The sequence below is a fragment of the Schistocerca nitens genome, chromosome 4, assembly GCF_023898315.1.
Source record: "Schistocerca nitens isolate TAMUIC-IGC-003100 chromosome 4, iqSchNite1.1, whole genome shotgun sequence".
Taxonomy (NCBI): Eukaryota; Metazoa; Arthropoda; class Insecta; order Orthoptera; family Acrididae; genus Schistocerca; species Schistocerca nitens.
In genome coordinates this window covers 198,088,028-198,104,182 of record NC_064617.1, presented here as the reverse complement: position 1 = coordinate 198,104,182, position 16,155 = coordinate 198,088,028, and the positions used below count along the sequence as shown (strand labels likewise).

Below are 16,155 nucleotides of genomic sequence, written 5' to 3'. Positions count from 1 at the left end.
GATTTTTACATCTTATAAATAAAGTAACAGTGTTGTATTATATGATCTCAAGGTACTCCTGCTCACAAAACACAGAACTATGTATTTTTCTTCAAGCTTTCATTAGTTCTGAAATAAGCATTTGCTGTTTTCGGATACTGAATTTTTCATTTTTTTTTTATTTATATACTTGTTCCATAGATCTGTACATGTGAGCAAGTCACTCAGATGTGGAACGTGTCAATGTACATAATAAAATACATAGAATAAAGACATTGTTATAGTATTAATAACAGTGCACAGAAGTCATACTTATTAGCTTAAAACTAGTCAACATAAATGTGAAGATAGCAGTTTCATATTTAGGGCATTATTGCATCTATTTTAACCTTGAACAGTAATCAAAACTTCCCACTTTGGGTTTAAAAGTGACCCAAAAATGGAAATGAGAAAACAGGAATTTTTACATTAGGGCATTATTACATTAGTTTAACAGTAAACAGTGTCAAAAAATTTAAAAACATCTTTCCAATCTGGGTTTTACTTATTTCTCTGAAAGAATTCCTCTAGTGAATAAAGTGAGGTCTCAAGTAAATAATTTTTCAAGCTACGTTTAAATACTGATGTACTACTCCTTATACTTTTGATGCTGTTGGGTAGGGAATTGAAAATTTTCGTTCCAGCGTACTTTACCCCTTTCTGAATAAGTGTCAAGCTCTTTAACTCACAGTGGAAATCCTCTTTTCTTCTGGTGTTATGTTCATGATGTAGGCAATTCGTTTCATACAGAGTGGGGTTATTTATTATGAAGCACATCAGTGAATATATGTACTGAGATGTTGCTGTCAGTATTTCAAGTCGTTTAAACAGATTTCGACATGAGGTTCGTGGGGGTACACCACAAATGATTCTTATTGCCCTTTTTTGTGCTGTGAGGATTTTCTTTGCGGCAGGTGTATTGCCCCAGAAGATGATGCCATAACACATGACTGAATGAAAATAGCCAAAGCAAGCTGACTTTGAGATGGTAATGTCGTTGAAGCGTGACAAAATTCGTAAAGCAAATGTTGCCGACGTCAGCTGTTTTAGTGTTTGTAGAACATTAAGCATTTCTACACATTGTTGTATGGCTAGTGCAGAATTTTGTCAGAGTAAGTATCTTTATTATAATGGAAAGCTCTGCCTGGAATACAAATGTAAAATGTGTGAAAGTAACTGCTTAGTGTGTAGCTGATTAGTTGTGTGATTGAAAGGCACATAAACAAAACTGATGTAATCACCAAACTTCATATATGGTTACATTGTACTGATGTGGCAGCCCAATTATTTGGCTTCATTATACATTAGTTCTTTTTATACATTCTTAAGTAAGTTGATGCTTAAGAACGTAACTTGAGATGTTATGTCTATAGATATGGTTACTGACACTGTGTTCTACATTTTTGAGACTACATTCAAATCTTTTTGTAGTAGTTGTGCTAACATAGTTTCAGAATAATTAATAAAGTTTCTCACTTCTGCAATGCATTTAACATATTTCGGTAGTCATGATTATGTATGATATTTGGAAATCTCTGATTCCAGACTTGTTCACAAACATGAAAAAAGAAGTTGTGCTTGGCCTTCCTACATTCATCTTGTGCACTTCACCATACCCCTTGTCTTCATGCTTTATTTCTTCACCAAATGGTGAAGTATTTTCTGGAAACAAAAGTCACCTTCAATTTGGAAAATGTTTGTTGATCATTCCAACAGCTGAGCAGACACACAATGGAACATGGAGGTGCCAGATGTATAATGAGACTGAAATCAACATTTCCACCACTGAACTTGTTGTTTGGGGTATGTAGAACATAATGATTTTTTGAGACAACAGTTTTTGTGTACGTGTGATGATATTGTGCTTCATGTTATATAGAGGTATAAAGGTAGTTGTACTGTATAGAGTGGACCAATACAAACTGAACCAAAGAATTTGTAGTGACATATTTGTCCTACATGAAGATCTGGTCAATTTAAGTGTCAGTGGATATTGTTAATAGCTCCCTATGTAGAAAATAAAACGTACAACTGCAGTGAATATGTTCTCCCCTGTCAGATGATATTTAGCTTGGTCTGTTTAATGAGACCAGTCATTTAATCCATGAGAAACTTTCTCTGCCCTTATTTCCTCAGCAATGTGACAGCATCAGTAATTTGTGAGAAGCAATTGCAAATCTCAGTGGAAATTTCTGACCACATCTGAAGAAATGGAACCTAAAATAGCCACTCTCACAGAACTACTAAGTTGGGTACTGGTACTCAAATATATGCCAACATAAATGCTTGATGTACTACAGCTAATGAAATTTTAAGAAACCATGACCTTCCCAGAAGTAACTAGTTACATAGGATATTATCAGCAAACCATTGATTCTTGAGAGAAGTGAACTCCCATTAATAAAACAGTTTCAAACATCTGTTTACTTTACAACTGAGTTAATGTGTTAAATATTTGGTACTAAGTGCATACGTAAGAAAAGGTTTAGAAAGGTTTTAAATTATGCTTAAAGCTCTTTGGAAGTCCGTAAGACCTCTCATTATAAAATACTCGATGAATATAGTCTTGGTAATTTGCTCCATTTTAAGCATCTCAGTGTTTACAAAGTCATATCTCATAAACTATATGTTGAAGAATGATATCATTTTGAAGGCATATTGAGTGATATACTGTCTGCAAACTGTGTTGTAAATGGAGTTAGGCTGAATGCTGTGTGTTATGCTTCCTCCAGATGTACAAGCATTGTCTAACTGTAATTCTTGTCTTACTGTGTTACACCTTTAATATAAAATTATATCTCTTAGTGAGTTCTTAATAATTTCTCAAACCATTTCTAGGCTGTGCCATCCAAGTAAAAGATACTTCTGAGACATATAATGTCATCCCATCTGCTGTTTTGAGTGGCAGGGTTAAATTCCTTTGACTATTTAATGGACCATGGCCAGGATATTACTTCAGCACTGCTGCATGGTTGATGTCCAGGTGCTTTTGTATCCATTTTTACTTTGACATTGTGAATTGTATGAATAATGTAGTATTAGAAGAGCCATGGCAATGTCTGTTTCTGAAATACTCATTGTCTCCATCAAACATTATAAAATAGAATCAAAATCAAGTACCAGATATAGTCCAAATGTAAACTGAAGAGTGAACAGCACTTGTGGTGGGAAAAGTTGTCTTTCCCAGAAGAATGCTACAACTCCCATAGTTAATAAATGTAGAGCAATGTGTCTGCATAAGACATACAACAATCATTGGACACACTCCCTCAGTGCTGGGTGCAATGGCATGGACATGCTGACACAGGCATTGCTCAAGGACAATAGTGTACAGCTTTTTCTACCTCTGCATTTTGGCTGGCAGTTGTTGGCTACATCAGAACAGTGAGGTGACAAGCAGCCGAGGATGGGCAGGCTTGCCCAGAGGAACTGCTCAATGTGTTGAACACAGACCATGCTGGCTGGGTCTCACTATGTGTCCCAGATCTTGTGGCAATAGAAGAACTGACTGCCAGGGGCTCAGACAGTCAGTCAGTGGTTGTTGGTTCACAATAGCAAAATGTTTCGGCCGACAACAGGTCACTGTCTGCGGTTGCTGGTGGCAACAGCAGCTTTGTTGCAGCTCTAGATTTTGGTAGAATTTTATGCCATTAAATGTTTATCTGTGTTTCTTGTGTCAATTAATTACTAATTGCTGTATTCCACAGAGTGTTAAGGTATTTGGTGGAAAGTAAACAATTTTTGGGTGTATGAAATTGCAGTGCCTGTGTTGTCCGGAATTATGATGCAATTGGAAATGCATGCATGTCCAAAAGAACTGATACTGCTTGAGTATAGCCATTATGAACTATATTAAATATATTTACAGTTGTGAATATGAACAACTGCCAACTGTATAATGAATGATACATTGAAAATTTGTGCCAGATCGAGACTCAAATCCAAATTTCCTACTTATCCCTAGGGGTTGCCTAGCTATTTGGCTATCCTTGCATGAATCAGAGCCAGACCCATGGTTGACTCCATATGGAAGTTTGAGTCTAGCTGTTAGCTGTGCATGGATAGCCTTACAGTAAGGTGACCACTCTTGGTAAGTGTAAAATCCAGGTTTGAAACCCAGTCCAGCACAAATTTTCATTGTTGTCATTCCATTATGCAGCTGATGGTTGTTCAAATTTGCAACTGCAAATAGATTTCAAGTGTTTCATAACTGCTGTAATTGCCGCTGTGCAGGAACATTGCATCATAATTCTGAACCACACAGGCACTGCAATTTCATACTTATGCGCCAACACCAAGGAAGAGACTTTCAATTACCATCTCTCTGCTGTACAAGAATACACACAATGGATGTATGAGTGCAGGTTGTAGACACATAATTGATGACATGTGCAGTTGGGGTCTGGCTGTGATTGTGCACAGATAGCCTAATGGTAAGGCAACTCCTCGTGATAAGAGGGAAATCCAGGTTTGAGTCTTGGTCCAGCACAAATATTCATTGTTGTCTTTACATTATTCAGCTAATGGTCATTGATATTAGCAACTGTGAATACATTTCATGCTTTTTGTGTGTGTCTTTGCACCGAACTGCCACTGATTTAAAAGATGCACTGAGCAAAGTTGGTATAACTTTATTAAACAGCCTGTAGGTGCTCCTTGTGATGGCGTTGGGTAGAGAGTGCTGACTCGTCTGCTTGCTCTTCAATTTTTAGATGTACAGTAAAGGAGCATTGTCATCAAAAAGAATAAACATTTCACACTGAAAGCTCATCTATGACAAAGACATTAAAGTTCAGATAGAGTTGAACTGCATGCCTCAGAAGATTGTCATCCTTTTTATACTTACATAGAATTTTACAGTATGTTACAATATTCTGTGAAACAGGAATTACCAGAACATTTCAGAAATATTAAATATTTGCAGGTGTCAGGAATGACTGGTGTCCCTTCCGCTGCCATCTAGTGACTATAACCAATACACCATAGCACATTTCTTGAAAAGGAGCACTTTTCCATCTGATCTTTCTGACCAAATCACAGTATCCTAAAATATTTATGTCTAGATATGTATTTGATTTAAGTAAAATGATGAATAAAAATCATACCAAAACAGTCTTAACTTCAGTCATAAAGGCAAGGAATTAATAACTGAAGACATTTGTAATCACATAAAGGCAAAGCTAACACAAAGTCAATTATACCATAGAAAGGTGAGTCACGTGAAGAGCTGCAAAAATATAGTACCCAACAGTAAAGTTGCTTCCCTGTAAACATGCTCAACATCTGCAGCAGTGGCACCAACAATAACACCAATCTATCTATGAACATGAGAAGCAGGTACTCCACCATGAACAACAGAAACAAATGCACCAAGAACAATAAAAACAGACATAAAAGTTGTAACAGCTTAAACAGTATAATACAGCAGAGATATTTCTGGTAGGAACAGCAGTACCAACAACATAAACAGCAACTGCATAACCATCTATAGAACCAGCAACAGCACTCACCTGTAAAAGGGAAAAGTGGTAGTAGAAGAAGCTGAATACAATTTTGTGGGCAGACATAAAATAGTGCCACATTACCATCAGAAGGATTTTTTAGTTCAACTAAGAAGGAAGAGAAAGCCTATAAGACAACTGGTGTGGGAGTATGAACACTGTCATTTAAGCAGTAAATCTTTGGAGAGTTGGATAGATCTTTGCATGGCTAGTGCCTGTCAGCTCTTGATGAATTTCAGTGTTGCATGTATGGAACTGAGCTGTGTGGATGATGATGTGAAACCAGCAGTTAATTTGTAGAAGCCAGAAACTAAAATTTATAAAGGCCTTGAAATATATTCTCTTAAATTGCAGCAATATAGTCAGAAAAGGTATAAAAGTCAGTACATTAGATAAGGGAAGTGAAACAGATGTCATAGTAATAGAATCCTGGTTCAGAAGGGATGCGGGGGACAGAAACTGTTCTAAAGAAGGTGCCATATAGATAGAAATGGTAGTGGGACAGGGGGTGGTGAGACTTTAATTAGAGAGCATGAAACATTTGCATGTCATCAGAGTTTCTGTAATAAAGTAAATGAAATTCTAGGAGAGTGGCTAAGCAATTATAATGGTAATAAGTCTATGTAATAGACACATAGAAAAACAAGACACTTGATAGATTTTTAGGTTTTGGTAAGCAGAATGAGAAGAATAAATAGTGTTATAATTGGAAGAGTCCTAAACATGGGAGGAAAGCAATGAGAAGAAAAAGTGGACTCACAGGTAATGAATCAACTCATAGAAAATATGTTAATCTGAGAAATAGGCTACGAACTATATGTTTAAAAAGATAAGTAATAAAAAGTTCACTGGATGAGTTTTTTGATCAAACCTGATGACATATTGCTCACAATGGATGCTACAGAGTGGTATGTAATGGGTTCCCAAGGAAGGACAATGGGAAGTCCAGATTGGAGTAACAACAATATTGTGAAAAGGATAGATTGCTACTTACTGTAAAGATGATACACTGAGTTGCAGACAGTGATGACAGAAAGTCTGTCACATATAAGCTTTCAGCCAAAGCCTTCTTCCCAAAAGAAAAACATCAATTGCAGAGATATAGCCTAAATTTGGCTGCAGTCATTCATGACTCTAACTATAACTTTTCATTGCTTCAGTATTCACAAAATTATTAACTGAATGTAATTAATCTGATAATTCACTGTGATTAAACTTTGAGCTTGTGTGGTGTTTGAGAGTCCTCCACGCCTCTATTTCACCAGCAGTGAACAATGGTGTGTGTGAAACAGCCACCAAAGCCAATCTATGTAGTCCAATAAAATATTACTGTTGAATCATCAAAGACAGAAATCACTGTGAGGAATGTCAGTATTATTTCCATGCAAAGTATTGTTCTGTAATCAGTGTTAAAAGAGGTATTGAAAGTTTTTGTATTACTGTGATTGTTAAACAATATTGGAAAATAATCTGCTACTCAGAGTCAGGTCTCTGACACAACATGGTAAGGCATTTTGTCTTGAAGAGCACTTTGAGTGCTGTGCCACAACAGTTGATCTGGAGTCACAGAAGCTGGTAGTGCTGACAATTCAGAAATCATAAAATTGTAATTTTCATCCAGCAATAAAATAGAATGTCAAAAAGATTATGCAGAATCAAATGAAGACTCATTGTATGTTTATGCTTAAATATCAATCTTCTTTCTAGTAATAATAATGCAGCACTTGAAGTTCAGTTTCAAATTATTTATCACAGCACTTTGTTCTAACAGAGGAAGTTCTGCTGATCTTTCATACAACCCAGCATGCATATAGATCCAGCAAATGCTATTTTAGTCTGAGGTTCTTCTCAAGCTCTCTTCTCTTAACCAGCATTCAAAATTTTACAGGCCTGTCAAATACCATACAAGAATGCCATCTGTCAAGCAGTGGCATTAATGAAAAAATTTCCTTAGGCAGTTGCAGAATGTATTATGTTGCAGTAGAGCCAGAGAAAAATACCCTCCCATGGAGACTTACTTTACTGTTCACTCCATTATACTAAATTAGCTGGAAGGTCACATATTTATAGCTATGTTGAAATACACACTGTTTCTATCAAAGACATTTTTCTGAATGGCCATTCTTTTTAATTGCTAAGAAGGTTTGTTTTCTGCCATTGTTATCAGAAATGAAATATGCATGTCCAAAAATGGTATTTATAAAATGTGCTTGGAGCAAGTCTGTTATGTGTATTTATGGCAGATACCACCCAAAATGCTGTCAGCCTACCAATGATTATAAATGTAATGACTTTGCTCTGACAACTTTTTAATATACTACTGAATATACCAACAAATAAGGGATAAATTCAAAATAATTTCTTATTATACCTTGCTACAGATGTGTCACTATGATTACCATTATCATTATTATTATTGTTCCTTTCCAAAGAAACATGATTCTTTGTAGAGATAAAAGTGTTCAGTGCATAATCTAAAAAAATATTTCACAGCACTTGCAGCGTAGCCATTATCTGTACAAATATGCCTTCAGTAGATGTGCCTCTGTCAAGTCTGGCTGAAAAGTGATTGCCAAATGTAGATTATTGTCAATGATGCAGTCTACACTGAGATTACAATTCAAACACTTTAATTTCACTTTGATTGCTGAATGAACTACTGTTTATGGCCACATCAGGTCTCATCTATCGTAATTATGTACAGGTAAACAGCTAGTCACATATTACACTGTACACTCAATTGATGTCCTATAATGTGATTTTTCAAGTGCAGTAATCTAACTCTGAAGTGTGGCAAATATATTTAATTAACACAGTCACAGAGAGAAGTTACCAAATCATTGTCCTTGAAATCTTTCAGTCATATCAATATGAAAATGATATAAACAGGCCTGCAAAAGAAAACTAAAAAATGCAACAGTTAGAACCAAGTAAACTATAGTTCAGAATGTGTACATAAAAAGATAGAATGAATGTGTTAAGTCACATGGTAACCACTGTTAGAGATATAATTTGGTATTTATAAAGTCATATAGTAGGATACATTGTTTCTCTTTGGAAATTCAACTGGATAGTTGAGTCTGTTGCTAGTGACAGGTTGATTTACATTTTAATGTTTGCTGCAGTCCTATCATCCCCCTCCTCCCACCCTCATAGACATGTCTGCCCATGCAACCTTTCATAATCAGTACTGCAGCAGGCATGACTCCTTATTTCCTTTGCAAATCCATCACAATGCAATGCCCTTATCACAGTTTCCTCTGTTGTTGAACAATGTAAATTTCATCTCTTGAGCTATTTCTGTTGTGTTGATAGATCTATATCCTGATGAACTTCTCTTTAACTTGAGCTGATAGAGTTCTTAGTTGCTGGTGAATGTCTGAGTTGTATGGCCATGGTCCATTAAACTTTTTTTGTTATTAATGTTTCTCTTAGAGTTGCATTGGACATCTCCAGAGGTGCTCCTGGTTCTGTTTAGACTTTCCACCCAGAGATCTATCATCCATGGCTATACAGAGAAGACATCAAAATATACAAATATGGGGACAATTTTAACAGAATGGAAAGCTATGAAACTTAATAATATATGGTCAGTAATCCTACAGAACTGACAGATAAGTTTTCATCTTATACATATGACAGTTCAGTAGTTAACCGACCACCTCCTTTCTAGTCTGCATGACCAACTATATCCTCACCCACAATTACTTCTCCTTTGAAGGCATTACCTAAAAACAATTCCAGGGTACAGCTATGGGCACCCACATGCCATCATCCAATGCCAACTTATTCATGGGCAATCTTGAGGAATTCTTCCTAAGCACCCAGAATCTCAAACCCCTCACCTGGTTCAGATACATTGATAAGATCTTCATGATCTTGATCAACAGTGAGGACAGGCCGGCCGAAGTGGCCGTGCGGTTAAAGGCACTTCAGTCTGGAACCGCAAGACCGCTACGGTCGCAGGTTCGAATCCTGCCTCGGGCATGGATGTTTGTGATGTCCTTAGGTTAGTTAGGTTTAACTAGTTCTAAGTTCTAGGGGACTAATGACCTCAGCAGTTGAGTCCCATAGTGCTCAGAGCCATTTGAACAGTGAGGACACCCTATCCCATTCCTACAGAACCTTACAACTTCTCCCCCATTTGCTTCACCTGGTCCTACTCAACCCATCAAGCTACCTTCCTCAATATTGACCTGCACTTCAAAGATGGCTACATTAGGACCTCTGTCCACATCAAACCTACCAACCACCAGCAACAGCTCCACTTCAACAGCTGCCACCCATTACATACCAAGAAATGTCTTCCACACAGTATAGCCATCCACGGCAGTCACATCTGTTATGACAAGCAGCCCCTGTCGAAATATACCAAAGGCCTTTACAGATTGTAATTACCCTCCCAACCTTGTACAAAAACATGTCTCCCATACCTTGTCTTTCCAGTCACCCAACACCTCCCGAGCTCCACAGTCTGGTCACAGAGGTGCATTCCCCTCATAACTCAGTACCACCCAGGACTAGAGCAACTGAATTACATCCTCTGCCAGGGTTTTGACTAGCTCTCAATGTGCCCTGAAATGAGTTATGTTCTACCCACTATGCCTTCCCACTCCTCCCACAGTGGTACTCTGCTGCCCCTGATCCTGCACAATACCCTTGTCTGTCGCTACACAACCCCTACTCTGAACCCCTTGCCTCATGGCTCATATCCATGTAATAGACCAAGATGCAAGACATGTCGTGTACATGCTCCCACCACCACCTACTCCAACCTATCCCAGTCTTGTGATTTACAACATAAGCTGCAATCACTTTGCTGCCTTCTACATGGGCATGACAACCAAGTTGTCTGTCCAATAAATGGCCACTGACAAACTATGGCCAAGAAACAACTAGACCACCCGGTTGCTGAGCATGCCGCCAAACTTGACATCTTTAATTTCAACCTCTGCTTCAGAGTCTGTGCCATCTGGATCCTTCCCACCAACATGAGCTTTTCTAAATTGCACAGTCATTTTCCTTACCCATCTAGCCCTTTCCCAGTTTCCATTTCAGCCCAATGCACCCAGTCTTTTCACTTCTCTCCCTTTCCACTAACTCCCCTCTCTCCCCCGCACTCCGTGCACCTAGCCACCCCAATCTCCATCTCATCCCTGCACACTGCCAGCAACACTTTACTGTCCCCACTCCTACTCTGCTACCCTTCCCCTCCCCATCCCATCCTCCTCCTTACCTCTACCTGGTTGCCTCTCCCATAATACCCTGCTGCTCACAGTCTGGCTTCAACTGCCAGAGGCTATAGTCATGTGTGTGTGAGTTGCATTTGTGTGAGTGTGTACATATGTGTATGTTGTCTATTTTTGACAAAGGCATTGTTGGCTGGAAGCTAATTTCCTAACAGTCTTTTTGTTGTGTGTTCTGTCATTCAGCATCTCCACTATATGGTGAGTAGCAACTATCCTTTTCATTATATTGTTACATTCCATCCTGGATTTTCCATTGTTTGTTTTTGTTAGTTAAGTTTTATCTTTGATAAGAATTATCTCTACTGATCAGGCCTCATTTTCAGTATATTTATGACAGTAAAATTCAATGGAACCAGAAGTACTTCTGAAGTTGTCCTACACAACTCTCAAATGTTAGGAACAAAACGGTTTTGTTGACCATGACTACACAATCCAGAAAATTCACCAGCACCTAAGACAGTCAGTTTTGATCTATCTGATTCCTTCCAGACATAACAAGTTTTTTTACTGCTTTTATTTGCTATTTTTTACCAAATCTCTTGATATTTTAATTATCTTTGGATCTAAACTTTCTAGTGTGACACTGTAAAGGAAACCATCCAACAGCAAGTTTCGTTCTTTGTATTTAATTTATGTGAATTATTTCATTTGGTTTTCACAGTGCAGAACATTTGGATTTCCATTTGCAACAAAAATGTTAAATGACATTTCATTACATCCCACTATGTAAATGAAAATTAACACATATCTAGATGTCATTTATATACTTTAACACTGTATAACTACATTAAGACATTTAATAGTTGATATGGACTTAGTAAGCAATATTATAAAAGAAGAAGTTCAGGAAAACATATGACTGGAAGAAATAATTTGATATGTTTTATTTACAGAAAATAATTTCATAGCTGTAACACCTTTAGTGAGTGCTGTGAGTGGTGAAACAACTTCAATTCTATGCCGTACTGTTTTCACGTCTCGAATGACAGCACCAAGCCTTGCTACTTGCTGGTTCATTCACCCTGATGGTACAATTATTTCACCACTGTACAATTCATCAGTTCTAAACAGCATCTATAAATATTATGGTCAGGGCTTAGATCATGGTGAATGTGGTCTGACAATAAATGCTGCCAGTAAAAGAGATGAAGGAAAATGGTTCTGCATTGGACAGCTGCATGGCTCCCTTACAGAAACATATGCTGAAGTAAATGTCAGTATTCATGGTAAGTGTATTGTACACACTAAAATAAGTATGCCACTATAATCAGATAAGCCTATAATCTTTTATTCTTGTCCAATTCAACTGTTTCTACGGATTTTCACTGATGTTTCAAATAATAAATACAGACACACATATAATTCATGTCTCCTTTTAAATTATTACAAAATTCTCATTCGCACAAGTATAATTTTGTGTAGTTTTGAAGAGACATTTTCTACTTTTTGTGAGTCTCCCACATCATGTTAGTATATGGCCACAAGTAGTTGTTGTCCCCTTGAATATGATTGTCATTTGCTTGGGCCTCTGCAGGAGGTGGTTGCTGAATTTGTCCAAGAGCTTCTTTCAGTCCTCATTCAAAAATGTCAATCCCTATGGGCCCTTGTTGGTACTGGGGAGGAGGAGGAGGAGGAGGAGGAGGAGGAGGGAACATTGATCCAGGTGGCATTGTGGCACTGGTTGTGAAGCCCCCATTTATGTTATGTATTTTGTGCTGAGCACTCTTTTGTCAACTTTTGCTCATGGAAATGGTTTTCTAGTGGCCATTATACATTTGGATAGACAGTTAATTGATGGTCAGACTCACATTAAAGTTACACCATAGCTGCTCCATGGTAAAAGTGCTTTCACAGAAGGAACAGCCTCTGACTAGGTACAATGTGTCTGTGACAGGACTATAACAGGATGTCCTGGATGGGATAGATATTGCATCTGAACCTTCCAGAAGGATGTGAATCATATGTTGAGGAGCTACAAGTAGCTGTGGCTTAAGGACTGACAGATATTTGGCAGATTTAGTGACAGAATATCAATTTGGGGGAGTGGGACAGATTTAGAGGGTGGCGGAATATTACTTTGGGGAGAGTGGGAAGGATTATGGGGTAGGACAGTCATTTTTTCAGAGTATGATGCTAGGTAATAAGCCTGACAAAGCATGTGATTTAGCTAGTCCAGTCCAGGGTGATACTGACTGATGACCAAGTGCTCCTTCATAGGCTGCCAGTTGGAGCAGTATTGGCAGTAGATATTGTTATAATGTCAAGTTGAACACATATATTTCAAAACAACATAACACATGTAAGTCACTGAGCAAGTTGACCAAGCAATATGTGAACATGAGTCCAAGTCTAGCGGCTGCTGGCTGGCTGGCCGCTTAGGTGGCGCGGCTACTGCATGGCTGGCAGACAGCACCGCATGTAGAGGACGCACGTAATTGCGCGGCAGCACTTTGAATGATTGGCGAGTCACAACACTTTTCCCCCCTTTGAAATTTTTGCACTGGTCTTGATGGAGGTGGCCTGTAGATTGCTAATGTCCATAGGTGTTGTTTGACTGGCCGTAAAGTCTCGAGGAGGAGGCTTCCCATATAGACGGAAGTGTCCCCAATGATAACGGGTCGAGATGACAGGAGACGTAGGGGGTCGAATCTGCTGGCGCCCCGTGCACCAATATGCCCGTTGCGGCAAGTCCGGTTGATATAACAGGAGACATGGGCGATGTGTCAGTGTCTGCAGGAGAAGGAGGCTAGTAGAGTTGCTCCAACAGATGATGGTCATCCGGTTCCTGCATGGGCACGTCTCCTGGTGGCGTCTGGTTTTGTACTGGCACCAAGATGATGGTGAGAGGGCTGCGTTGTGAGTAATGAGAGATGCCAAGATCCCAAGTGTCAGGTAGAGCCGAAGGTGGTGTAGCGGCATTCGGAACAGGCGTTGCCGGCACACAAGGCCGAAGCTGGTCCGAATGACACACTGCAACACCCGTGTCTGTCTGGATTTCATACAGGCTTCGGCCACGGTGTCGTAAGATGCGGCCCGGACTCCATTTTGGCCGCCTGCCATATCCCCGTACCCATACAAGGTCGTCGGTGGTGAACTGGCCAAGCGAAGGCACCGGCGACCGTGAGGTGGAAGGCCGCAGAAGATGAAGTAGCGTGCGGGGCTGTCTGCCATGTAAGAGCTCAGCTGGGCTTTGGTCGCCCATGGGGGTGAAACAGAAGAAGCCAAAAATTGGAGAAGCACATCATCAGCAGCAGAAGAAGTCAGGAGTTTCCTCATCTGAGCCTTAAATGTGTGGACCAGTCATTCAGCCTCACCATTTGATTGTGGATGGAATGGAGGGGCTGTGACATGCATGACACTGTGATGAGCACAAAAATCCGCAAATTCAGAAGAGGCAAATTGCAGACCATTATCAGTAACAAGAGTAGAGGGAAGGCCTTCCAAAGAAAAACTGCAGGTGAGAGCATTTGTGGTTGCCATGTTGGTAGGCGACGTGCAACGGACAATGAAAGGAAAGTTAGAGTAGGCGTCAATTATGAGTAGCCAATAAGTACCTAAAAAAGGTCCCATGAAGTCAGCATGAATGCGCTCCCAGGGTGTCTCAGGCGAAGGCCACGGTGACAAAGATGACTTCGCGGCAGCGGCCTGTGATGCACAAGGGCCACAGGCAGCGACCATGTATGCCATTTCAGAGTCGATGCCAGGCCAGTACACATGACGGCACGCCAGAGATTTTGTGCGAGAGACACCCCAGTGCCCTTGGTGAAGGAGGCACAAGACCTAAGCACGCAAAGAAGCAGGTACAACAAGACGCGGTGAAGCATTTTCGGTGGAAAGGAGGATAACATCATCCCTAGACGTGAGGCGGTAGCGTAAAGCGTAGTAGTTCTGCAACCGATCAGAAGTCTTAGCAGACAGACGATCTGGCCAACCCTTCTGAATACAGCATAAAACCCAGGAGAGGGTAGGGTCAGGACCCGTAGCAGTGATGGGGAATCCGTCCACAATCCGCTCCTCGGCAACATCCAGGTGGAAACACAAAAGTTTGTCCCTATTGAATGCCAGATCCAGACCCATGGAAAGGCGAGACAGCGCAGCAGCATTTGCATGTTGAGCCATGAGCCGGAAATGAATCTCATAATTGAAAGGAGACAAGTAAAGAGCCAAACGCTGGAGGCAGTGTGCAGCCTTGTCGGGAAGTGACGTTGATGAATGAAACAAGGAAACAAGTGGTTTGTGATCCGTAACAAGATGAAATTTGGATCCATAGAGAAAAACATCAAAACTTATGAAGAGCATAAATAATGGCCAAAGTTTCTTTTTCAATTTGAGAATACTTTTGTTGGGCATCCGTGAGCGTTTTGGAGGCACAATCAATAGGTTGTTCAGAACCGTCAGAAAAACGGTGCACAAGGACTGCACCAACCCTGTATTGAGAGGCGTCTGTGGCAAGAACAAGATGCTGGCCAGGTCGATAAGTAGCCAGGCATGGGGCCTGTTTCAGCATAGTCTTCAATTTCTGGAAAGCCGCATCGCATGACACAGGTCAGTGAAAAGGCATGTTTTTATGCAACAGGCGATTCAACGGCTGAGCCACCGAAGCAGCATATGGTAAAAACTTGTGATAGTATGCTATTTTCCCAAGAAGCCCTTCAGTTCCTTAACAGATGTAGGGCGAGGAAGGGCATCGATCGTAGCAACAGTTTGTTGAAGTGGACGAATACCATCCCGAGAGAGTTGAAACCCCAAGTACGTGATAGATGCCTGAAAAATTTTGATTTCTGAAGATTACACTTAAGACCGGCAGTCTGTAAGACATGAAAAAGTATGCGGAGATTTTTAAGATGTTCGTCAGTGGTGGAGCCAGTGACAACAATGTCATCCTGGTAATTTGTACACCCAGGGACAGTGAGCAATAATTGTTCCAAGAATCGCTGAAAGAGAGCAGGGGCACTGGCAACCCCGAATGGCAATTGTTCGTATTGATAAAGGCCGAAAGGCGTGTTAAGGACCAGAAACTGCAGGGAAGCAAAGCCGAGAGGAAGTTGATGATAAGCTTCTGACAGGTCAAGTTTAGAAAAATACTGGCCTCCAGCAAGTTTAGTGATCAATTCGTCAGGTCGAGGCATAGGGTAAGTGTCGATAAGGCATTGAGCATTTACAGTGGCTTTGAAATCACCACAGAGACGAATATCACCATTTGGCTTAGCTACAATGACAAGAGAGGACCACTCACTGGAAGTGACAGGAAGCAAGACCCCTGGAGCAGTGAGACGATCCAGCTCCCATTTTACCCGATCACAAAGGGCCTCAGGAATGGGCTGAGCCCGAAAAAACTTAGACCGAGCAGTGAGTTTGAGCGTGATATGAGCTTCAAAGTTGTTTGC

General features: G+C 40.0%; 1 protein-coding gene across 1 annotated transcript in view; it reads left to right on the top strand.

The window, feature by feature from the left end:
* The window catches only part of LOC126251979 (uncharacterized), a 281,887-nt gene that overhangs the window by 111,592 nt on the left and 154,140 nt on the right, over window positions 1–16,155 (top strand). Inside the window, exons 7-8 of the mRNA XM_049952752.1 lie at window positions 1,564–1,821; window positions 11,662–11,994. Coding sequence (XP_049808709.1) covers window positions 1,564–1,821; window positions 11,662–11,994 — 591 coding nt within the window. The remainder of the gene's footprint in view (window positions 1–1,563; window positions 1,822–11,661; window positions 11,995–16,155) is intronic.